This window comes from Anomaloglossus baeobatrachus, chromosome 7 (assembly GCF_048569485.1).
Source record: "Anomaloglossus baeobatrachus isolate aAnoBae1 chromosome 7, aAnoBae1.hap1, whole genome shotgun sequence".
In the NCBI taxonomy this organism is placed as follows: domain Eukaryota; kingdom Metazoa; phylum Chordata; class Amphibia; order Anura; family Aromobatidae; genus Anomaloglossus; species Anomaloglossus baeobatrachus.
The window spans coordinates 224,931,839-224,956,821 of record NC_134359.1 but is presented as its reverse complement, the minus strand read 5'-3'; the positions used below and the strand labels follow the sequence as shown (position 1 = coordinate 224,956,821).

General features: G+C 47.1%; 1 protein-coding gene across 6 annotated transcripts in view; it reads right to left on the bottom strand.

Moving 5' to 3' along the window:
- The window catches only part of CLEC16A (C-type lectin domain containing 16A), a 429,136-nt gene that overhangs the window by 350,664 nt on the left and 53,489 nt on the right, over positions 1-24,983 (bottom strand). For all 6 annotated transcript variants that reach the window (XM_075317924.1, XM_075317919.1, XM_075317920.1 and 3 more), the window contains exons 8-9: positions 24,074-24,127; positions 798-911 (exon numbers count right to left, since the gene is read on the bottom strand). In XM_075317924.1, the coding sequence (XP_075174039.1) occupies positions 798-911; positions 24,074-24,127 (168 nt within the window). The remainder of the gene's footprint in view (positions 1-797; positions 912-24,073; positions 24,128-24,983) is intronic.

Sequence of the window (24,983 nt, the reverse complement as noted above, 5' to 3'; positions counted from 1 at the left end):
TCATGCTCATCTCTACTACGGGGTGCTACGCTAGTAAGACCAGCCTCACTGTTTGGGAATCACTGCACAAAAGTGACGATGAGGCATATAACAAAGTCAAAATAAAAAGGAGAGGCATGCCATGGTGCAGATCCATGCCAAATGCCTTCAAAAGGGTATTGCGTTTGTAAAATGGTGAATGGAATTAGGTGCCCCATCCAAATTAATCTGCCCTGTTGGGCTACTGTGTTTCCCAATAATGAAGATATGAAGTGTTGTCATTAAAAGTAGCCTCCATTACAGAGGCTTACAAGTGAAGGTGTAAGAGACAATCAGTGTCTTTTCTGGATCTCAGGGTATACAGAGCCCGGCTAACATTGACGCTTGCTAGCAGATCGGCCAATGGTTTCACGGTAATTTCCATTTTATGTGTAGCAGAAGAATGACGTCTCGGCCGTTTCCCAGTTCTGCATTGCAGATCATGCCCATAATACACTCCTGGCATTCTATAGTGAGATTGGCCTCTGTGCCCTTTGATTCTTTAATAAGCAATTTTACATTTACTGTAAAAGTATGTAAAGTCAGTGAAATGAGAGGATTAGAATAAAACTAGAGATAAACAAATTCCTTCAGCTTACGGCAGCGACATCCTGCGCTCTACCAAGAAAAGGCATTAGGAGAGGATATTGGAACAGTCGGGTCAATGACACAAAGATATAAATAAAGCCTGTATCTCATATTGGTCACAGCACTGCACTTTATCAAGAAACTAAATGGTTTTCACAACTGCTTGAAGAAATATTGAGGTTTCTACTTACGGAACTGTGCTGAACATCATGTTCTGGTTTAGAAGAAAACATAGTGAGGTCGCCATTTAAGATGACATCTGCCAGCGAGTCAACCAAAGGTGCGTAATGTATTGTTAAAAACACCTACATGGAAAAAAAGATGAAATACACAAGGTTATTAAGACGTCAGTGACCGTGCTTCTGGATTAACAGGACTAGGTAACCAATTATTACATGTAATGGACATTTGTTGCTACTCCTGAGAAGTCTTTTTTTTACACAATAGTATTATACATAAAAATTACACTTTTGGAAAATCTTTTCGAAAAGCTCTGTTTGTTCCAGTCCTCAAAAAGAAAAAAAAATGTATGAATAAATTGACAACAGGGTGTTCCTATTCCATTTTTTAATGGGGTGTGTCCTATCAGTGCCCAGAGACTCAGAGTCTATGGGGACACACTCCAATTAACACCTCCCTTTAAGCAGTTTGGTCTGGATCTGACTCTCGGCAAAACCCAACCAGACGGTTACCGATGGCCCATAGTAAAACTGTCCCTCAATGTTCTGGTAACTTCTATAGAACATGACATGCTGCCTGCACTCACCATTAGAAGGAATTGTGTACCTTATTAATAAGGAGTCCAATATATCATCGTATACAGCGATCTCCATCTAGTGACGTCTGCTCGCATACATAGACTTAAAAAGGGATTATAGGCACAGGATGACTGTTCAAACCAAGTACAGGCTCTCGGTGCATCATGGCATGGCCAATCATTTAAATACACCTACCTACCTGTAGGCAGGGGGGTTCAAATCATTGATCAATAATTTGCAAAAAATCTCATCGAATTGTTACAGTAGGAATGAATTTGTGAATTTTACACTTTATTTTTTCATTGTTGCATGCCATTCATGAGCAGTGCTGGCTCCCCTCTTCTTTGCGTTTACTGGTCGGTGGTTGACCGCCACCTTGCCGTGCACGCCCAGTGTGGTTTGCAAATTCCTTCTGTTGCCATCAAAATTCATGTTGGTGCCTGTTCACACACAGCCACCACCCCCTGTTCCACAGGCATCATTATTTAAGCACCACCTGCCTGGGGCTGTTCCACCCTTCATCCATGCTTGCTGGTCTGGCACTGTGAGGGCCAGTCCTGACATTGTGCTGGTGTGTGTGGTTCTGCCACACACACTGGCACCTGGGCTGCCTTTATTCACAGTTGTCAGTCCTTGCAGCATGGGAGCGGTTCTGACATTCCCCGGGTAAGTGGTGTTCTTATATGGTCCTGTTCAAGTCATTATATGAGACCTTATGGTACGATATTAATTTATAACATAGTGTAGGTACCCCCCCTATAGAGATTTGCTGTGACGGAGCAGGGGGTTCAAATCATTGATCAATAATTTGCAAAAAATCTCATCGAATTGTTACAGTAGGAATGAATGTGAATTTTACACTTTTTATTTTTTCATTGTTGCATGCCATTCATGAGCAGTGCTGGCTCCCCTCTTCTTTGTACCTACCTGTTTTCCCCTCTATCCCCACCCTCCCCTCTTTATTGATTGACAGTCCTAGCTTCATTGAGCCAGAAATGGGAGAATATAGATACAAAACACGCTAGTGGGAAGGTGTACTTAAATAATTTGCCACATCATGAACAGTCATTCTGTGCTGACAAAGTGCCTTTAAAGGAAATCTGTCACCAGGTTTTTGCCACTTTATCAGAGAGCATCATAATGAAGGAAAAGAAACTCTGATTCCAGCGATGTGTCACTTACTGGGCTGTTTAGTGTAGTTTTGATAATTTCCTGGTGATTAAACAGTGATTTTATCATTAGAGGACTACTTGACGAGCTGCCAGGTAGTCCAGCATATTCATTAGTTCTTTATAGCTGCTAGATCTGCAGCAGAGAAAACATTGATTTTATCAAAATGACTGTAAACAGATCAGTAAGTGACACATCGCTGGAATCCGGGTCTCTGTCTCTACATTACATGCTCTCAGATGGGGAGCAAAAACCTGGTGACAGATTCCAAAGTGCATCTGCGCAAGCCAGGTATGTGTCTGCGCAGGCACAAGATTTTGCCCACCTAAATGGATGGCGTCAAAGGCATCATCCACGTCAATCAGCACAGGTGGACGGTGAAAGTAGGGACAGGAGGCGCAGATTAGGACTCCCATTGGACCCATCCAGATAGTTTACATACATGGCAGGAGATTTCATAAAAGGTATTTGTGGTGTCTACGGGGGGGGGGGGGCTCAGGGGGTAACATGCACCTTTATAGAAAGCAGCACAGGCGATGGTTAAGGTGCTAGTTTTTGTTTAGAAGGCCAAAATCTGGTGACAGGTTCCCTTTAAGGCGTCAATTGTTAAAAATATTATAGTACCAAAAGGCTGTGACTTTCCTACTTTGAACACATCATATGAAAAGAGCAGTCATTGGAGAAGGATATCATGGTCGGAATAGAAGGAACAAGGTGAAGAGGAGGACCAGCAAACCGATTCCTTCATACTATCAAGAAAATGGTGGAGAAGACCTTGGTGGACCTATCTAGGTTTGCACAAGATCGATCTTTCTACAGAGCGTTCATCCATTAAGTTGCCATAGCTTGAGATCGAGCTAAAGGCCGTTAAATCAACCAAAAGACTTGAATTACTAGAATGCATTTATAGGAAACAAAGATATCAAGGATATAAATCTGAACTCACTTTCACTCCCTAGCAAGCCGGCATACAGACTATGCTCTACATTGCCTTGTTTTCTAATCTAACTCACATTAAATACAGCAGGACTCCTAAACTAGCATATACAGTATAGCAGGACTCCTAAACTAGCATATACAGTATAGCAGGACTCCTAAACTAGCATATACAGTAAAGCAGGACTCCTAAACTAGCATATACAGTATAGCAGGACTCCTAAACTAGCATATACAGTAAAGCAGGACTCCTAAACTAGCATATACAGTATAGCAGGACTCCTAAACTAGCATATACAGTATAGCAGGACTCCTAAACTAGCATATACAGTAAAGCAGGACTCCTAAACTAGCATATACAGCACAGCAGGATACCTAAGCTAGCATATACAGTAAAGCAGGACTCCTAAGCTAGCATATACAGTAAAGCAGGACTCCTAAGCTAGCATATACAGTAAAGCAGGACTCCTAAACTAGCATATACAATCCAGCAGAACTGCTAAGCTAGCATATACAGTCCAGCAGGACTCCTAAGCTAGCATATACGGCACAGCAGGATACCTAAGCTAGCATATACAGTCCAGCAGGACTCCTAAACTAGCATATACAGCACAGCAGGACTCCTAAGCTAGCATATACAGTCCAGCAGGACTCCTAAGCTAGCATATACAGTCCAGCAGGACTCCTAAGCTAGCATATACAGTCCAGCAGGACTCCTAAGCTAGCATATACAGTCCAGCAGGACTCCTAAGCTAGCATATAGAGTACAGCAGGACTCCTAAGCTAGCATACACAGTACAGCAGGACTCCTAAGCAAGGATATATAGTAAAGCAGGACTCCTATGCTAAAACACAATACTGTAGGTCTTTGAAGCTAGCTCAAACATTACAGCAGAACTCCTAAAGGCCACGTCACACTAAGCAACATCGCTAGCAACATCGCTGCTAAAGGAACAACTTTTGTGACGTAGCAGCGATGTTGCTAGTGATGTTGCTGTGTGTGACATCCAGCAACAACCTGGCCCCTACTGTGAGGTCGCTGGTTGTTGCTGAATGTCCTGGGCCATTTTTTAGTTGTTGCTCTCCCTCTGTGAAGCACACATCGCTGTGTGTGACAGCGAGAGAGCAACAACTGAATGTGCAGGCAGCAGGAGCCGGCTTCTGCAGACGCTGGTAACCACAGTAAACATCGGGTAACCAAGAAGCCCTTTCCTTGGTTACCCGATATTTACCTTCGTTACCAGCGTCCGCCGCTCTCATGCTGCCAGTGCCGGCTCCCTGCTCCCTACACACATAGCCAGACTACACATCGGGTAATTAACCCGATGTGTACTGTGGCTAGGAGTGCAGGGAGCAGGAGCCGGCACTGGCAGTGTGAGAGCGGCAAACGCTGGTAACAAAGGTAAACATCGGGTAACCAAGGTAAGGGCTTCTTGGTTACCTGATGTTTACCGTGGTTACCAGCGTCCACAGAAGCCGGCTCCTGCTGCCTGCACACGTAGCTGAGTACACATCGGGTAATTAACTCGATGTGTACTGTGGCTAGGTGTGCAGGGAGCCAGCGCTAAGCGGTGTGCGCTGGTAACCAAAGTAAATATCGGGTTGGTTACCAGATATTTACCTTAGTTACCAAGCGCAGCATCGCTTCGACGCAGTGCTGGGGGCTGGGGGCTGGTCACTGGTTGCTGGTGAGATCTGCCTGTGTGACAGCTCACCAGCAACCCATGTAGCAACGCTCCAGCGATCCCTGCCAGGTCAGGTTGCTGGTGGGATCGCTGGAGCGTCGCTTAGTGGGACATCTCACCAGCGACCTTCCTAGCAACTTACCAGCGATCCCTATCAGGTTGTATCGTTGTTGGGATCGCTGGTAAGTTGTTTAGTGTGACTGGGCCTTTAGGCTGCACACACAGTACAATAGATGTGCAATGCTGACACACAGTACACTGGGATTCCTAAGCTCACCCACACAGTACAGCAGGATTTCTATGCTCGCTCACACAGTATAACAGGACTACTAAACTCAGTAGCATTTGCCGCTGGAATCTGTGTGTCTTCAGCTACGCGTAGTTGTCTTCAGCTATCCATACAGTTTTGTAATTTTAGGCTGCTTTCTACACATTTTTCATGATGGTATATGCATTTAGAGCATTTAGGCTACTTTCACACATCCGGATTTTTGCTCTGCGGCACAATACGGCGTTCTGCAGAAAAACCGCAACCGGCTTTTGTAACGCCGGTTGCGGTTTTTTTTTGCATAGACTTACATTAGTGCCGTATTGTGCCGCAGGGGCTTGCGTTCGGTCCGGTTTTTGCCGCTTGCGGCAGATTTAGCCGATGCCGCTGCCGGATCAAACGTTCCCTGCAACGTTTTTTGCTCCGGCAAAAAACACCGCATCGCGCCGCATCCGGCCGCTGCGGCGCATTTTTCAATGCATACCTATGGAGGCCGGATGCGGCGCGATGCAGAAAAAAACGCATCCGGTCGCCACATGCGGTTTTTTCCACTGCGCATGCTCAGTAGCATGCCGCAACCGGAAAAAACCGGACGGGCCGCATGTAAAAACTTATGCAACGGATGCGGTGTTTTCGCCGCATCCGTTGCATAGTTTTCACAGCCGGATTGAGCCGCAGTGCTCAAACCGGATGTGTGAAAGTAGCCTAACCATCGTAGAAAGTATAAACCTATTGTGGGGGAAGTGATGGATGGTCTATATTTTTTCTCTATTAATTAGACAGTGATTGATTATTGTTTAAAGGGGTTGACCAAGCCTGAGGAAGCTTTAGGCATATCCTGCAGATTAGCACATCCTAACTCCGAGTATTCAATATGCATCTTCAATGAAAAAAAGTAAAGAAATCCAGCTCCATGTATCATCACAAGGTTTTTATGCTCACAAGATTAAAAATTCCAGGTTATAAAAATCTCACAAAGATCCCACATCGGGGTAAAAGTCACGTGCAACTGGAGATGAAGAGCAGCAAAAGCCGTGTGATTTGCATAGTTGCAGTGAAGTACCGACTAGAACAGTGTTCCCAAAGTCAGTCCTCAAGAGTCACCCATAGATCATGTTTTAAAGCACCACCTCAGCATTTTTTTTTTTATAGCACAGAATCAAAATCCCTCTGACCTCCATCTTGTACTCACTTTCCGGCGGCTTCAGCTTCTATCCCCATCGCCCCTATTGGTGTCCGGATTTGTGACCAGTTGGCAGCTCCAGTCTTTGTCGGAGGTCACAACTCAATGCAACTCTATGAGAGCCACGTTCTGCCCTCGTCTGGCTCTCATAGAGATGCACTGAGAGCTTGAGATGTAACTTCTGATTTCACGACAGTGAGAAGCTATTGTCAAAAGATGGTGCAGCGGGACCAGAGCGGTGTCGGTAAAAAGGTGAAGATGTCAAAACATGAGTATATGACAGGGGGTTTGCATTTAAAGTGCCCCTCCCACGCTGAAAAAAAAAAATCACGCTTGAGTGGTGATTTAAAGAGGTCTTTATTATTGAACCGGTGATGGAATGGATGACTGAGTATTATTAAGGAAATCCTAAGAACATGATCTGTTGGTGCTTGTTGAGCACTGGACTTTGGGAGCACTGGAAGAGAGTGTTAGCCGCTTCTCAACAGATTTAGAAGCAGTGGGGACGCTAGTGACCACGTGATCGCAACTATGCAAATCACAAGCATGGTCATGTAATGACCACTGGAACTTGCAAGCAAAGCTAAATCCTTGCGGAGTGTACATTACACCACATTAAAAATTTGTCAACGGCAGGGCTTGACAAAAATTTCCTCAGGAGTAGAAATACCCTTAATTATAGGAAAACTTTCTGACAATAAGGGCAGTCAGGAAGTGGAACAGGCAACCACGGGAGGTAGTGAGCTCTCCATCCATGGAAATCTTCAAGCGGAAGATGGATAAACATATAGCTGGGATGATTTAGGAAAACCTGCACTCGCAGGGGGTTGGACCCGATGGCCCTTGAGGTCTCTTCCAACTCTACCATTCTATGATTTTATTATTCCATGAAAAGAATGAAAACAATACATGCAGGTTAGCCACAACAACCACTAGGAGAAGATTACTACATACTGCTATACACTAGTCTGCTGTTAATGATTGTTGTACGTATACCCTCTTTCACTTGTAAAGCGCCATGGAATAAATGGCGCTATAATAATAAATAATAATAATAATCTCTAGGATACAGCTAGAAGCAGTAATCTTCTAAACTCCCTCTAGTGCTGGATGAAGGCAACATGTTATATTTTAAAGGCGTTATTGAGGACTTTGTTATTGATGTCCTATACTACGGAGTGACTCATGGCACATCCACCGAACAGCTGTTTGATGGACTGTAAGGCAGCAACTAATTATTTGCCAGACACAGCTCTAATACTGTATTTGCCGAATATTACAACTTACATCTATGCCCTATTTTTAGGTAAAAGAAATGGATTTAGAATACTAGGTATAGCCACTGCCGGAAAGTAAGGAGCCATGGGACGCAACGCCTTCAAAACAACTGATCCGTGGTTAGCCAAGAGTCGAACCCCCACTGGTCCTAACAATAATCCATCAATTTTAGGCAAATGTTCACACGCGGAATCTTTTTTTTTTCAGTGCATCTTGAGTGCATCAAAAATGCACCAAAAAAGCAACAAAAACGCACTGCGTTTTTACCGTGTTTTGCCCAATGTGTTTTTAAGTCAAATCTATTGACTGGAAGGGCTCAAATCACAGGAAAAATGTAGAAATAATTGACATGCTGCATCTTCAAAAACACAGACAAGATGCAGCTAACAAAAGATGCCCAGTGTAGACAGCAAAATCAAAATCTCATAGACTTTGCTGGGAAAAGGAAATGCATGCATTTTGGTGCATCTTTGTGACCTCAAACAAAGCACCAAAGATGCCCTGTGCGAACTTAGCATTAAACCCCTTTCAATTTTTTGTATACCGGTATACAGAGAATTTGGAATTCTGTATCAGAAAACAAGAGGTACAACCACTTCCAAGATATACAAACATTTTTTGCAAAAAACATGGTGATAAAAAGGTAGAATTGCTATCTGGTAAGGGGGTCACATTACCCTGAAATGTGTGGTATACAGTGTGTCCACCCATATCCTGTCCACCTCCATTAACTTGAGAACGGCAGCATCTATAGGCATAGAAGTGGTGTCTAAGTAAAGTAAAGTAGCCATGCACTACGCAATTAAACCACCTAAAGCGCCGCCTGGTGGAAAATAACGGAGTTAGCATTTTTATCTCGAAAACGGCACGAGAGAGAGAAAAAAAGTGGATTAAATAATTGTAGGGCATCATCAATTCAATACGAATCGACACCTTGCATACAGAAATGCTATGATATTATTATTTATTATTATAGCACCATTTATTCCATGGCGCTTTACAAGTGAAAGAGGGTATACGTACATCAATCATTAACAGTACAAAACAGACTGGTATAGGAGGAAAGAGGACACTGCCTGTGAGGGCTCACAGTCTACAGGGAATGGGTGATGGTACAATAGGTGAGGACAGAGCTGGTTGCGCAGTGGTCTACTGGACTGAGGGCTATTGTAGGTTGTAGGCTTGTTGGAAGAGGTGGGTCTTGAGGTTCCTCTTGAAGCTTTCCACGGTAGGGGAGAGTCTGATGTGCTGAGGTAGAGCGTTCCAGAGTATGGGGGATGAACGGGAGAAATCTTGTACGTGATTGTGGGAAGAGGAGATAAGAGAGGAGCAGAGAAGGAGATTTTGTGAGGATCTGAGGTTGTGTGCAGGTAGGTATCGGGAGACTAGGTCACAGATGTAGGGAGGAGACAGGTTGTGCATGGCTTTGTATGTCATGGTTAATGTTTTGAACTGGAGTCGTTGGGCGATGGGAAGCCAGTGAAGGGATTGGCAGAGTGGCGAGGCTGGGGAGTAGTAGATATGAAACCCATGACTACACCCAAAACATTGAATTCTGGTCACGCATATGGCGCTCTTTTAACTTTGACACTCATAGTGGCCACCGTCAGCTGCAATGCACATCTAAACTCTGGACAGCATACTGTATCTTGCTGCACATGGTGCAATATGGTAGGTGACACGTTTGCACAAGCATCAGTGATACGTCATCGTAGGTCCTGCAATGTTGGTGGAGGGGTCGCATACACCTGCTGTTTGATGTGACCTCACAGAAAGAAGTCCAATGGGGTCAGGTCAGGTGAGCGTGGAGCCCACTCCAGGCAGCCACCATACCCAATGACTTGTAGGAAGGTCTCCATGAGGTGTCGCTTCTTGTCTGCAGCCTTGTGACTTTTACAAGTTCTAATCATAGCATTTCTGTATGCAAGGTGTCGATTCGTATTGAATTAATAATGCCCTACAACTTTGTAATTCCCTTTTTTTCCTCCATCTCGTTCCGTTTTCGAGATAAAAATGCTAACTCCGTTGTTTTCCCACCAGGTAGCGCTATAGGTGGTTTAATTGTGTAGCGCATGGATACTTTACTATACCTAGACACCACTTCTATGACTATAGCTGCCGCAGTTTTCAAGTTAATGGCGGTGGACAGGATATGGGTGGACACACTGTATAAGAAGAAAATAAACCACCCAAGCTATATACTAATTAGTATTGCTGATGCTGAGGATGAGCACTCCACTTGTATGCCTTCTTCTAGGAGAGTCACTACAATCAGCACCTATTCTCCTATTATAGAAGAAAATTATTTATATCCTGAGGCCAATTGATCTGAAATTATTAAGTGGTAATATTAATTTGAGGAGCTGTAAATGTCAGGATCTACCATCTGTGACAGCAGAAGGACACAATGACATATAGATAATTCCGGATAGAGAAAGGAGGCAAGGTATGTGATGCAAGGGTGAAAAATGAAGATTTACCATCCTAATATATCTGTGTCACATACTCAAGTACCTTCCTTCCAAGGACGAAATAAGGACAGCGCCAGCAGTTTATTTATTTTATTTCCGTTGCTCGTGAATGCAATTTAAAAGGGTTTAGGTTGCCTCAGAGTGCATTATTAAGCGGATCTACAGAAATGCCCTAATTTGCTAGCGAGCATAGCTCTTCCAAAGGTTTATAAGGTCAATTCGTGTAGAAACTTAAATGCTTATAGGGCGTCAGGACAAAGAACATTTATTTATTTTAAGGCAACGGGATGGGCTCCAAATGCTGAAAGCCATTCCAGTAATGCAAAGATCAATAAAGTCCCATGTGCTAAGGGTTAAAGGAGCAAGAATGAATAATGGATACCGAGATACCTGAATTTGGTATGGCACAGTTTGTTGGGAATACATTTCCTTGTATATATAAAGGACTGAAAATGTGTGTGTGAAGGATGACACAGGAGGGTATAGATTTTTAGCCAGCGTTTAAATGGTGAGGGCTGGTTCAGACAGGGACATGATCTCATCTAAGGCCTCTTTCACATGTCCGTGCATTTCATGCACATGTGTGACTGTCCATGGGGGAGGTCAGTATGTTGTCCATGTGTGCCTGTTCAGTGTGCTGTCCCTGTGCTATGCGTGTGACATTTGGATAGCACACGGACAGCATAATCCTGTATACTTACCTGTCTCCAGCGCTGCTGCTTCTTCTGCGTCCACAATCAGTGCAGTGAATATGCATGAGCATAATGAGCAGAACCTGGAAGCAACAGTAGCACCCGAGACAGGCAAGTATAATTTTTTTTTTTTTTAAAAGGATAGATGTTTTCTCTGGTACATGTCATATGGATCATAAGTGTGCGGTGTGTGTGACATCTGTGCTGCTGGGAGAAAATGGACATGTTGTCGTGTGGAGCACACAGACATGAATGTGCTCCACGCGGACACATGGTCCATGTCAAAACACGGATGTGTGCACAAGCCCATTGATTTTAAAGGGTTTACGTGTGTCAATGTCTACGGTACATGTGAAAATGGACATCACACATACCAGAGACACAGATGTTTGAAAGAGGCCTAAGGGTTTGTTCAGACGTCCATGCACATCAGAACTCCACAGCCTCATACAGGTGCATCTCAATAAATTAGAATATCATCAAAAAGTTAATTTATTGCAATAATGCAATACAAAATGGGAAATGCATATGTTATATAGAGTCATTACAAACAGAGGGATCTATTTCACATGTTTATTTTGTTAACCCCTTCAGCCCCCAGCCTGTTTTCACCTTAAAGACCCGGCCATTTTTTGCAATTTTGACCAGTGTAACTTTGACAGGTTATAACTCTGGAACACTTCAACGGATCCTGGCAATTCTGATATTGTTTTTTCGTGACATATTGTACTTCATGTCAGTGGTAAATTTAGGCCAATATGTTTTGCGTTTATTTGTGAAAATTTCGGAAATTTGGCGAAAATTTTGAAAATTTTGCAATTTTCAAAATTTGAAATTTTATGCCCATAAATCTAAGAGATATGTCACACAAAAAAGTTACTAAATAACATTTCCCACTTGTCTACTTTACACCAGCGCAATTTTTGAAGAAAAAAAATTTCCGTTAGGAAGTTAGAAGGGTTCAAAGTTCATCACCAATTTCTCATTTTTCCAACAAAATTTACAAAAAAAAATTTTTTAGGTACCACATCACATTTGGAGTGATTTGAGAAACCTAGGCGACAGAAAATACCCAAAAGTGACCCAATTCTAAAATCTGCACCCCTCACACTGCTCAAAACCACATCCAAGAAGTTTATTAACCCTTTAGGAGCTTCACAGCAACCAAAGCAATGTAGACGAAAAAATGAAAACTTTACTTTAACACAAAAATGTTACTTTAGCCATAAAAATTAGTATTTTCACAAGGGTATCAGGAAAAATGCATCATAAAATGTATCGTGCATTTTCTCCTGAGTACGCAGATACCCCATATGTGGTGGTAATCAAATGTTTGGGCACACAGCAGGACTCGGAAGGCAAGGAGCGCCATTTGAATTTTTGAGTCCAAAATTAGCTGCACTCATTAGCGGACGCCATGTCGGGTTTGAAGACTCCCCGAGGTGCCTAAACAATGGAGCTCCCCCATAAGTGACCCCATTTTGGAAACTAGAGCCCTCAAATATTTTTTCTAGATGTTTGATGTGCACTTTGAACCCCTGGGGGCTTCACAGAAGTTTATAACGTTGAGCCGTGAAAAGAAAAAACATTTTTTGTCCACAAAACTGTTGCTTCAACCAGGTAGCTTTTTTTATCACAAGGGTATCAGGAAAAAATGCACCATAAAATGTATTGTGCATTTTCTCCTGAGTACGCAGATACCCCATATGTGGTGGAAATCAAATGTTTGGGCGCACGGCAGGACTCGGAAGGCAAGGAGCGCCATTTCACAGCAAAATTGGTTGGAATTATTAGCGGACGCCATGTTGCGTTTGGAGACCCCCCTGAAGTGCCTAAACAATGGAGCTCCCCCACAATTGACCCCATTTTGGAAACTAGACCCCTCATGGAATTTATCTAGCTGTTTAGTGAGCACTTTGAACCCCTGGAGGCTTCACAAACGTTTGTAATGTTCAGCCGTGAAAATATTTTATTCTTTTTTTTACCACAAAATTGTTTTTTCAAACAGGTAGCTTTTTTTTCCACAAGGGTATCAGGAAAAAATGCACCATAAAATGTATTGTGCAAATTCTCCTGAGTACGACGATACCTCATATGTGGTGGAAATCAATTGTTTGGGCGTACGGCGGGGCTCAGAAGAGAAGGAGCGCCATTTCACAGTAAAATTGATTGGAATTATTAGCAGACGCCATGTTTCATTTGGAGACCCCCTGAGGTGCCTAAACAATGGAGCTCCCCCACATGTGATCCCATTTTGGAAACTAGACCCCCCCCATACAAAAAAAATTAGTTTGGCGAAATAAAAAATACAGACATCAGTAAAAAAAAAAAATAAAAAATGAGCGCCTGCCACTAAGACCAGTGCCAAACGTGAGAGCAATGCACGAGTCTCGCATCGCATCATCCACTGCAGTCTGGAAGTGAGCAACTGCGCTGGATAATGCGATGCGAGAGGGCGGGGCGGCAGATGAGAAAGGGCGCAGCGGATGGAAGATGGGAAAGGGCGCAGAGGATGGATGATGGGAAATGGCGCAGCGGATGGATGGGAAATGGCGCAGCGGATGGAGGAGCGGCAGAGGATGGGGGGGGGAGGTGAGATGGGGATACCTACCTTACAGGATGGATCTAGGCAGCAGGATCACAGCAGACAGAAGAGGCAGCAGATGAAGGAGGCAACAGATCGAGGAGGGTGAGAGGGGGCAGTAGATGGAAAATGGGAGAGAGCAGGCAGCAGATCGGGGAGGGGGGCAGAGTCTGATGGGAGAGAGAGATGGCACATGGAGGAGGGGGGCCCCGGGGGGAGGGTGGCTTGCAGCACATGTAGGGGGAGGGTGGCTTGCAGCACATGTAGGGGGAGGGTGGCTTGCAGCACATGTGGGGGGAGGGTGGCTTGCAGCACATGTGGGGGGAGGGTGGCTTGCAGCACATGTGGGGGGAGGGTGGCTTGCAGCACATGTGGGGGGAGGGTGGCTTGCAGCACATGTGCTGCAAGCCAGCAACCCTCCCCCCACATGTGCTGCAAGCCAGCCACCCTCCCCCCACATGTGCTGCAAGCCAGCCACCCTCCCCCCACATGTGCTGCAAGCCAGCCACCCTCCCCCCACATGTGCTGCAAGCCAGCCACCCTCCCCCCACATGTGCTGCAAGCCAGCCACCCTCCCCCACATGTGCTGCAAGCCAGCCACCCTCCCTCCACATGTGCTGCAAGCCACCCTCCCCCCACGTGGGGGGAGGGTGGCTTGCAGCACATGGAGGGATAGGAGGTGTGTGGCGAGGTGGAGAGGGGGGCCGATGAGGGAGGGCGGGCGGGCCGCCGCGAGCGGGACAGGGGGGCGAGGCGGGGGGCAGCAGCGGCGGAGGGTGGGGGCCGGCGGCGGGGGACAGTGGCGGAGCAGGGGTGGGGGGGGGGACAGCGGGGGGGGAGCGGGGAGCGGCGGTGGGGAGCGGGGGGAGCGGGGAGCAGGGGCGCCGGGGGAGCGGTGGGCGGGGAGCAGGGGGGGGCGGCCGGTGGATGCAGCATGGGGGATCGGAGGTGTGGCGGGCGGGGACAGCGGTGATCGGGAGCGGCGGCGGGGACAGCGTGGAGAGGGAGCAGCGGCGGGGCGATCGGGGAGGGGGGACAGGGCGCGATGGGGGGACAGCGGTGCATCGGGAGCAGCGGCGGGGGACAGCGTGGAGCGGGAGCATGGCGCCGGGGAGCGGATCGGAGGGGAGCATGGCGCGGGGACAGCGGTGGTCGGGAAGCAGGGGGGGCGCCGGGATCGGGAGCGGCGGCGGGGACAGCGGTGGAGAGGGAGCAGCGCGCGGGGCGATCGGAAGACAGCGGCGGGGACAGCGGTGCATCGGGAGCAGCGGCGGGGACAGCGGTGGAGCGGGAGCATGGCGCCGGGGCGATCGGAGACAGCGGCGGGGACAGCGGTGGTGCGGGAGCATGGCGCCGGGGCGATCGGAGACAGCGGCGGGGACAGCGGTGGAGCGGGAGCATGGCGCCGGGGCGATCGGAGACAGCGGCGGGGACAGCGGTGGAGCGGGAGCATGGCGCCGGGGCGATCGGAGACAGCGGCGGGGACAGCGGTGGAGCGGGAGCATGGCGCCGGGGCGATCGGAGACAGCGGCGGGGACAGCGGTGGAGCGGGAGCATGGCGCCGGGGCGATCGGAGACAGCGGCGGGGACAGCGGTGGAGCGGGAGCAGCGGCGGGGCGATCGGAGACAGCGGCGGGGACAGCGGTGCATCGGGAGCAGCGGCGGGGACAGCGGTGGAGCGGGAGCAGTGGCGGGGAGATCGGAGACAGCGGCGGGGACAGCAGTGGAGCGGGAGCAGCGGCGGGGCGATCGGGGACAGGGGCGGGCGGCGGGGACAGCAACTTACCGCTCTCCTCGGCTTCCAGGGACGGTCACAGGCCGCAGATCCACATTGATTGGAGAGAGCAGTCACAAGACCGGTCTCTCCAATCAGAGCTGGGGGCGGGTAAAGCATCGATCACCCAGCTCCAGCCAATGGCCAGTGCTACAGCAGCACTGATCAGGGCTGGATTTCAAATATTCCAGCCATTTTCAATCGCTGGAACATTACAGTGGCTGTAATTGGCTGAGCGGCGTTCGTCAGCCAATCACAGCCTCTGTAGGTTCGGGGAGGAGGCACCACCCCTCCTGAGGTCAGGCAGAGGTCCCCTCCTTCCCGAATCTACCGTTTAAGTAAACAAATTTCACTCCCCGGTGCTCCGGGACCGCGATTTCGCCATGACGTACTGAGTACGTCATGGGTCGTTTAGCACCATGTCACCATGACGTACTCAGTACGTCAAAGGTCATTAAGGGGTTAATGTTGAAGATTATGGCTTACAGCCAAAGAAAACCCAAAAGTCATTATCTCAGAAAATTAGAATAATTGTCACAAAACACCTGCAAAGGCTGCCTAAGTGTTTAAAATGGTCCCTTAGTCTGGGTCAGTAGGCTACACAATCATGGGGAAGACTGCTGACTTGAGAGATGTCCAGAAGGCAGTCATTGACACACTCCAGAAGGATGGTTAGCCACAAAAGGTCATTGCTAAAGAAGCTGGCTTTTCACAGAGTGCTGTATACAAGCATGTTAATGGAGAGTTGAGTAGAAAACAGAAGTGTGGTCGAAAAAGGTGCACAGGCAACCAGGATAACCTAGCCTTGATAGGATTGTTAAGAAAAGGTCATTCAAAAATTTGGGGGAGATTCACAAGGAGTGGACTGCTGCTGGAGTCAGTGCTTCAAGAGCCACCACACACAGATGTATCCAGGACAAACTCACCTGACCTAAACCCCATCTGTGGGGTCTTGTCAAGAGGAAGATGAGAGACACCAGACCCAACGAGAAAGACTAGCTGAATGCTGCTATCAAAGCAACCTGGGCCTCCATAACACCTCAGCAGTGCCACAGTCTGATCGCCTCCATGCTGCAAAAAGGAGCACCAACCAAGTATTGAGGGAAATTACTGTACAGACTTTTCAGTAGGAGCCAACATTTCTGAGTTTAAAATCATTTTTTCAGTTGGTCTTATATAATATTCTAATTTTCTGAGATAATGACTTCTGGGTTTTCATTGGCTGTAAGCCATAATCATCAACATTAACAGAAATAAATATGTAAAATAGATCCCTCTGTGTGTAATGACTCTATATAATATATGTGTTTCCCTTTTTGTATTAAATTACTGAAATAAATTAACTTTTAGATGATATTCTAATTTATTGAGATGCCCTTGTATATGCTAAGGAGGCTACTGAGTTCGAGTCATCAGACCCACGGCCAATATATGCACATTTTTCTTTGAGTGTGAAAGCAAAGTGCTTTTTATTAATTAACCCATGAAACTACCCCAAACCAGCTTTATCAATAATTAGGCAGGGACATTATCTGGCACTCCAGCTTTTAATATTATACCCTTAGCATGGTTAAACAGTAGGCAGAGGTGGTTTTTCACCACTTCTGCCTTTTCTATTTTCTTATACGAAAAAGTATGTAAAGAGAACAAAGAAAATAGCTAAGCATTTATATATGTATGATATGACAATATATGTATGGCAGGGACTAATCTTTGGTTACTGGTGCCAGGGGCGTATATGGATGTTATATGACATGCATATCTGTCCCTGTCATAAGAACCTGGGACCTTTCAGAAAAGCTGTATGGCAGGACATACATATATTCTGTATCCTGTCATTGCATACACTTGATAATACGTTTGTCATATACACTGATTGTTTACAAAAATATGTGGGAACAGAGGCTTAGGCTACTTTCACACATCCGGTTTTTGCTCTGCGGCACAATACGGCGCTCTGCAGAAAAAACGCAACCGTTTTTTTTTGCCGCCGGTTGCATTTTTTTTTGCATAGACTTACATTAGTGCCGTATTGTGCCGCATGGGCCTGCGTTCGGTCCGGTTTTTGCCGCATGCGGCAGATTTAGCCGATGCCGCGGCCGGATGGAACGTTGCCTGCAACATTTTTTGCTCCGGCAAAAAAAACGCATCGCGCCGCATCCGGCCGCTGCGGCGCATTTTTCAATGCATGCCTATGGACGCCGGATGCGGAAAAAAACGCATCCGGCCGCAGCATGCGGTTTCTTCCACTGCGCATGCTCAGTAGCGTGCCGCAACCGGAAAAAAACGGACCGGCCGCATGTAAAAACGTATGCAAAGGATGCGGTGTTTTCGCCGCATACGTTGCATATGTTTCACAGCCGGATTGAGCCGCACAGCTCAAACCGGATGTGTGAAAGTAGCCTAAGGCTGCTTTCACACATCCGGTTTTCGCTGTCAGGCAAAATCCGGCACTTTGCAGAAAAACTGGATCCGGCGTTTGCTGCAGCTGTATCCTGTTTTTGCCTCACAGACTTGCATTAGCACCGGATTGTGCCACATGGCTCTGCGTTCTATCCGATTTTCGCTGGATCCGGCAAAATTTGCTTGTCCGGGGGCCAGAAAGAATGCAGAATGAAAGGTTTTTGCCCCCAGCAAAAAAATGCATCGCGCCGGAACCGGCGCGTTTTACAATGAAAGCCTATGGACGCCGGATCCGTCTTAATGCAACATACAATGCATTACAGCGACTGATTCTGTTTTTTGCAACTAAGCATGCTCAGTAGTACAACGGATCCGTCAAAAAAGTAAAGGAACTGACGGAAAAAACTGATGCGACAGATCCGTTTTTTCGCCTGATCCGTCGCATCAGTTTTTCTACCGGATTGTGCCTGACAGCAAAAACTGGATGTGTGAAAGTTGCCTAAGACAACCCTTTTGAATGTCCTCACAAAGGGGAATCACCACTTGGGACTTCTTTCTACAAACCAGGCTGGAGAGCAGCAAAGTCTTCCACTGGACTCGGCCCTTTCATGTATTACATGGACAGAAATTTGCATACAACATTACAACACTCAGCTGGGCTGTCAGCATGGTGACAGCCCAGTCATCCATTCTTAGTCAGGGGCATGCCAGGTGTGTCGATATTACTATGGACAGCCCAGCTGCCCTCTCTTGCCTGGCCTGCAGGGATTGCTCCAGGTGTCATCCATTCTGGGTAACAGAGCTTAGTGGCAGTGACCAGAGCACTGCCAGTTGTAGTTTTAGCTCGGTGGTGTCTATGTGCCTGTTATTCCTGTGCACTATTGTTTACCCGACCTTGGTCCTGCTTCAGATATTGCATTTTCCTAGCCTATTTGTCTTGATTTGCTAGCTTCCTAGAATTCTGACCTTGGACCATGACCTAACTATGCGTTTGTTTCACCCCTTTGTTTATGATGACCTCTTTTGGTATCGGACCCTGGACTTCTTGACTACCCAGTCTCACGGCTAGCCTGTTACTAGTGAACTTGTAGAACACTTCTCAGAAGATAAAAAGCAAACACCTATGCTAGTCAAAGGGAGGTTTGATACTTGGATTAATCACAGTTCTACTTGAATTATCTGGGGTTTTTTGTTTTTTTTTTGTTTTTTTTTTGTGTGTGGTGTTTTGCAGCTTTTAATTGCATATTTATTCTCATTTTTTTTTTCAGGGACTATTACAGATAACCTGAAAATGTATGCAATATTGCAATATAAATCATCAGACTCTTGGAATAATGCCTGATATACTACACAAATAATCAATACTAATTGCTATGCTACTTAAATAATCAATATTTAGCAAAAGAATATAACTTATCCAACTATGTAAAGGAAATCCAATACAAAAATAAAAGCCTCTGAAAAATGGTATCAATAATACGGGACATATACAAGTCCTAGTTATGAACAGGGCAAAAATTATAAATATGTATATAGACATTATATATATATATATATATATATATAGATGTTGTTGTGTGTAGTTACGAAGTGTTTGTGTAGGGCGCTGTACATGTTCTGGGTGTTGTCTGGGTGTGGCGGGGGGTGAGAGCGGTGTTGTTTGTGTGTTGCGTTGTTTGTGTGTGTGTGGTGTGTTTTGGGGGAGGTATGTTTTGTGCAATGTGTGTGTTGTGCGGTATGTGCGTATATTTGTGTGTGCAGCGTTGTCTGTGTGTGGGTGTCTGTGTAGGGCAGTTGTTTGTGGTTCCCAGTGTGTGTGTGTGGTGTGTTGTGCAGTGCGCGCGCGTGTGTGTGTGTGTGTGTGTTGGGGGGAGGTGTGCACTACCCATCGTGCTCCATCCCCTATGCTGCGCACCCCCCATCGTGCTCCATCTCCCATCCTGCGCACTCGTAAACGTGCTCCATCCGCCATGCAGCGCACTCCCCATCGTGCTCCATCCCCCATGCTGCGCACTCCCAAACGTGCTCCATCCGCCATGCTGCGCACTCCCCATCGTGCTCCATCCCCCATGCTGCGCACTCCCAAACGTGCTCCATCCGCCATGCTGCGCATTTCCAAACGTGCTCCATCCGCCATGCTGCGCACTCCCAAACGTGCTCCATCCCCCATGCAGCGCACTCCCCATCGTGCTCCATCCCCCATGCTGCGCACTCCCAAACGTGCTCCATCCGCCATGCTGCGCACTCCCAAACGTGCTCCATCCGCCATGCTGCGCATTTCCAAACGTGCTCCATCCACCATGCTGCGCACTCCCAAACGTGCTCCATCCCCCATGCAGCGCACTCCCAAACGTGCTCCATCCGCCATGCTGCGCACTCCCAAACGTGCTCCATCCGCCATGCTGCGCACTCCCCATCGTGCTCCATCCCCCATGCTGCGCACTCCCAAACGTGCTCCATCCGCCATGCTGCGCACTCCCAAACGTGCTCCATCCGCCATGCTGCGCACTCCCCATCGTGCTGCATCCCCCATGCTGCTGCGCACTCCCAAACGTGCTCCATCCGCCATGCTGCGCACTCCCAAACGTGCTCCATCCGCCATGCTGCGCACTCCCAAACGTGCTCCATCCGCCATGCTGCGCACTCCATCGTGCTGCATCCCCCATGCTGCTGCGCACTCCCAAACGTGCTCCATCCGCCATGCTGCGCACTCCCAAACGTGCTCCATCCGCCATGCTGCGCACTCCCAAACGTGCTCCATCCGCCATGCTGCGCCAGCATCAGCCTCTCTCCTCCCAGCATCAGCCTCTCTCCCCGCAGCATCAGCCTCTCTGTCCACAGCATCAGCCTCTCTGTCCACAGCATCAGCCTCTCTGTCCACAGCATCAGCCTCTCTGTCCACAGCATCAGCCTCTCTGTCCACAGCATCAGCCTCTCTGTCCACAGCATCAGCCTCTCTGTCCACAGCATCAGCCTCTCTGTCCACAGCATCAGCCTCTCTGTCCACAGCATCAGCCTCTCTGTCCACAGCATCAGCCTCTCTGTCCACAGCATCAGCCTCTCTGTCCACAGCATCAGCCTCTCTGTCCACAGCATCAGCCTCTCTGTCCACAGCATCAGCCTCTCTGTCCACAGCATCAGCCTCTCTGTCCACAGCATCAGCCTCTCTGTCCACAGCATCAGCCTCTCTGTCCACAGCATCAGCCTCTCTGTCCACAGCATCAGCCTCTCTGTCCACAGCATCAGCCTCTCTGTCCACAGCATCAGCCTCTCTGTCCACAGCATCAGCCTCTCTGTCCACAGCATCAGCCTCTCTGTCCACAGCATCAGCCTCTCTGTCCCCAGCATCAGCCTCTCTGTCCCCAGCATCAGCCTCTCTGTCCCCAGCATCAGCCTCTCTGTCCCCAGCATCAGCCTCTCTGTCCCCAGCATCACCCTCTCTGTCCCCAGCATCACCCTCTCTGTCCCCAGCATCAGCCTCCCCATCCCAGCCTTCCCCAGGATCAGCCTCTCTCCTCCCAGCCTCCTCCAGCACGCCATGCTCCTCTGCCGACACTCACAGATCCGATCGCATACACTCACAAACACCGACACACACCCGACCGCATACACTCACACACACCGACCGCATACACTCACACACACCGACACACAGCCGATCGCATACACTCACACACACACACATTGACGATATTGCACATACGCGCTCATACTCACAACATCCGGAGATACCACATGCTTCTGGCCATGTGATCCTCCGGCAGGTCCTGGAAGGTCACAACAGCACAGTATCGAGGCCGAGAAGCAAGCGATATCGCCGGATGCTGTGAGTGTGTGGATGCGATGTGTGTGAGGTGTTTGTGAGAGTGAGTGTGATCTGATGTGTGTGTGTGTGTGTGTGTGTGTGTGTGTGTGCTGTTATGTGTGTGCGTGTGGATCTTCCGCCGCTGAAGGACCTTAATGTGCTGGTAACTATGCTAGCATAGTTACCAGCGCATCACGTCCCCCACTCGCACGGGAGCCCACACCAATGCGAGGGTAAGTGTCGGCTGGGTTGGCGGCGTACGCTGATGTGGGCTCCCGTTGGGTACTCACCTGGGAGCCGTGACCGTGTCAGTTCGGGGAATGCGCGGGGGGGGGGGGGGCAGAGCTAACGTCCATTGCGTGAGGGGGGCGGGGCGTGGCGTGGCCGAGTTGCCAATGCCTGCAGGGTGCCGGGGCGAGAGGCCAATCTGTGGGGGGGGCGGAGCCTGGGCGAGCGGCTGGCCAATCCGTGTGGGGGCGCAGCCTGGGCGAGCGGCCAATCGGTGTGGGGGGGCGGGGCCATGGCGAGCCCAGCGGCCAATCAGCTTTGTGTCACCGTAAGGACACAATGTCACCGGAAGGACACAATTTTGAAGCATGACAGACAGACAGACAGAATAAGGCAATTTATATATATATATATATATATATATATATATATATATACACACATATACATATATACACATATACATACATACATATATACATACATATATACACATATATACACATACATATATACATACATACATATATACATACATATATACATACATACATATACACACACACACACACACACACATGTATTTATATATTTATTTATTTTCTTCTTTCCTTTTCAGGAACACTGTCCTGTTACTGATATGGGAGATGGCAATTGTTAATGATCAGATTCTAGGACAATGGGAGGAAGGAGGAGCTAGAGGGAGAAGCTACAGGCAGAGGGAGGAGCTACAGGCAGAGCTCCTGCCTCTTCACTCTACATAGAATCTCATCAGACTACTTTTCTCTGCAATTACTGCTGCAAGTCTTTTGGGGTTTGGCTCTACCGGCTTTGTACATCTAGAGGCTGAAACGTTTGCCTCTTTGCAAAATATCTCTAACTCAGTGAGATTGGATGGAGGCATCTGTGAACAGCAATTTTCAAGTCTGGCCACAGATTCCCAATGGGATTTAGGTCCAAACTTTGCCTGGGCCATTCACATACATGAATATGATTTGATCTAAACCATGAAGAAACCTAGATGTGGGGAACAGAGCACACAAGAGGGTGATACCCTACGGAGGGAGAGAGGGTAAATGTTTGGTTAACGATCATCTTGTGAAGTTGTGACAGGTACAACTTCTATGTAGGCTTGAAGAAAAATGGCTGCTGATGCATGAACCCTCCAGGAAATATTGGCTCCAGCTGGATGAAACAAGTTAGGTGGGCTGCGCTACTGGAGTATATTGAGTCTTCAGCAATAGTGACAATAAGGTTATTTTATTCACAGTGTGTTTTAACGCCAATTGAAAAAAAACAAAATGTGAACAAAATCAAAACCAATCCATTGTAGCTCTGGGTGTATGTTTAGAATCATTGTTCAGATGGAAGGTGAAATATGCCCCAGTTTAAAGTCTTTTGCAGCTTAATGCTAGTGACACCTGCGAGTGACTGGCACGAGTCTCGCATTGGCATTACCAGGCACAGCCTGACGCTCTCTGGACAGGAGTGTCTCAACTGCATAGAAATACATACAGCTGACCCGCTCCTGTCCGGAGAGAGTGCGGCCGTGCCAGGTGATGCCGATGTGAGACTCGACGAGCCAGATTTTCCTCCAGAATTGCCCAGTATTTAGCTCCATCCATCTTCCAATCAACTCTGAGCAGCTTCCCTGCCTCTGCTGAAGAAAAGTCTCCCCACAGCATGATGCTGCTGCCAGCATGTGTGACGGTGGGGATGTTGTTTTCAGGGTGATGTACAGAGTTAGCTTTCTGCTACATGGAGCATTTTGAATTTAGCCCAAATTCTCCTTAGGTCTCATTTGATCTCATCTGATCAGAGCAACTTATTCCACATGCCATGTAGGTAACATGCTAGAATTTGAAAGAAAAAAGTAAAAAAAAAAAAGCCTCTAAATGTGCAAAGCTGGTAGAGGCATAACCGAAAAGAGCAGTAATTGCAGTGAAAGGTGGTCATACAAAGTATTGACTCAGGGGGCTGAATGCAAATGCACATCACAATTTTCAGATTTTTTTTTTTTTTAAATATATAGAAAACCTCGAATCATTTCCTTTACACTTCACAAGCTCTGCCCTCCTGAGGCGGACCATTACTACATGACTGTGCAACATAATTGTGAGGGTCAATCCAGTGGTGGGTGTTGTTTCGGCCAAATATTGCCATCCTCCCCACTGCCTCACTGTCTGGCTCTATAATTCAGTTTTTCAGCTCATTTGCTACTTAAGAACTTACCTGCGATAACAGGTATAAGGAAACTTGAGGACTAATTCTTGGGCGGTCTGTTGCCTAAAAATAATGAAAAAACATATATATAAAAAGGTAAGTAATATTAACCTATAGTTATAAAGATTCCAAGAAAATAGCAAACATCAATATAAGAATCAATATAAGGAGTTCTTGTATAGTAAAAGAAAAACAAAATAAATAAAATATAGTGTCAGCAAATGCCCCAATGGATTTGGGCTTTCCATGTGAATACTGCAGCCAATCACAAGCCTCATTAGTGACTTGTATGGTACCTACTCCTGAATTAACACATGTACAGTTCTCCTATTCTGCCCAATAGAAGAGAACTGTACAAACCGATCAATAACATCATGTCACCTTTTTAGTGGCTTTCATCTTGGTGTTGCAGAGCAACAGCTTCTTATACTGAAAACGCCACTTATTGACCACACTTTCTAATGTTAAAGGGAATCTGTCACCAGGTTTTTCCTACCCCAAATGAGAGCAGCATAATGTAAAAACAAAGACCCTGATTCCAGCGATGTGTCACTTACTAGGATAGTTGCTTGAATTCACGGTTTTCGTTCCTGCAGATTTACCAGTCTCTGAATGCTGAGCTCTGTATAACCCCGCCCACACCACTAATTGGCAGCTTTCTGCCCATGTACAGTGTATACAGAAGGCTGCCAATCAGTAGTGGGCGGGATTATACAGAGCTCATAAAAATGGAAAACTACACGTCAAAATATTTACAAGTCCTTTGGAGAATCTCCTGCTGCTAAAACGGTTGATTTTATAAAAACCACAGCAAGCAGATCAGTAAGTGAAACACCACTGGAATCAGGGTCTCTTTCACTATATTATGCTGCTCACAGATTAGATGGCAAAAACCTGTTGACAGATTCCCTTTAAGACT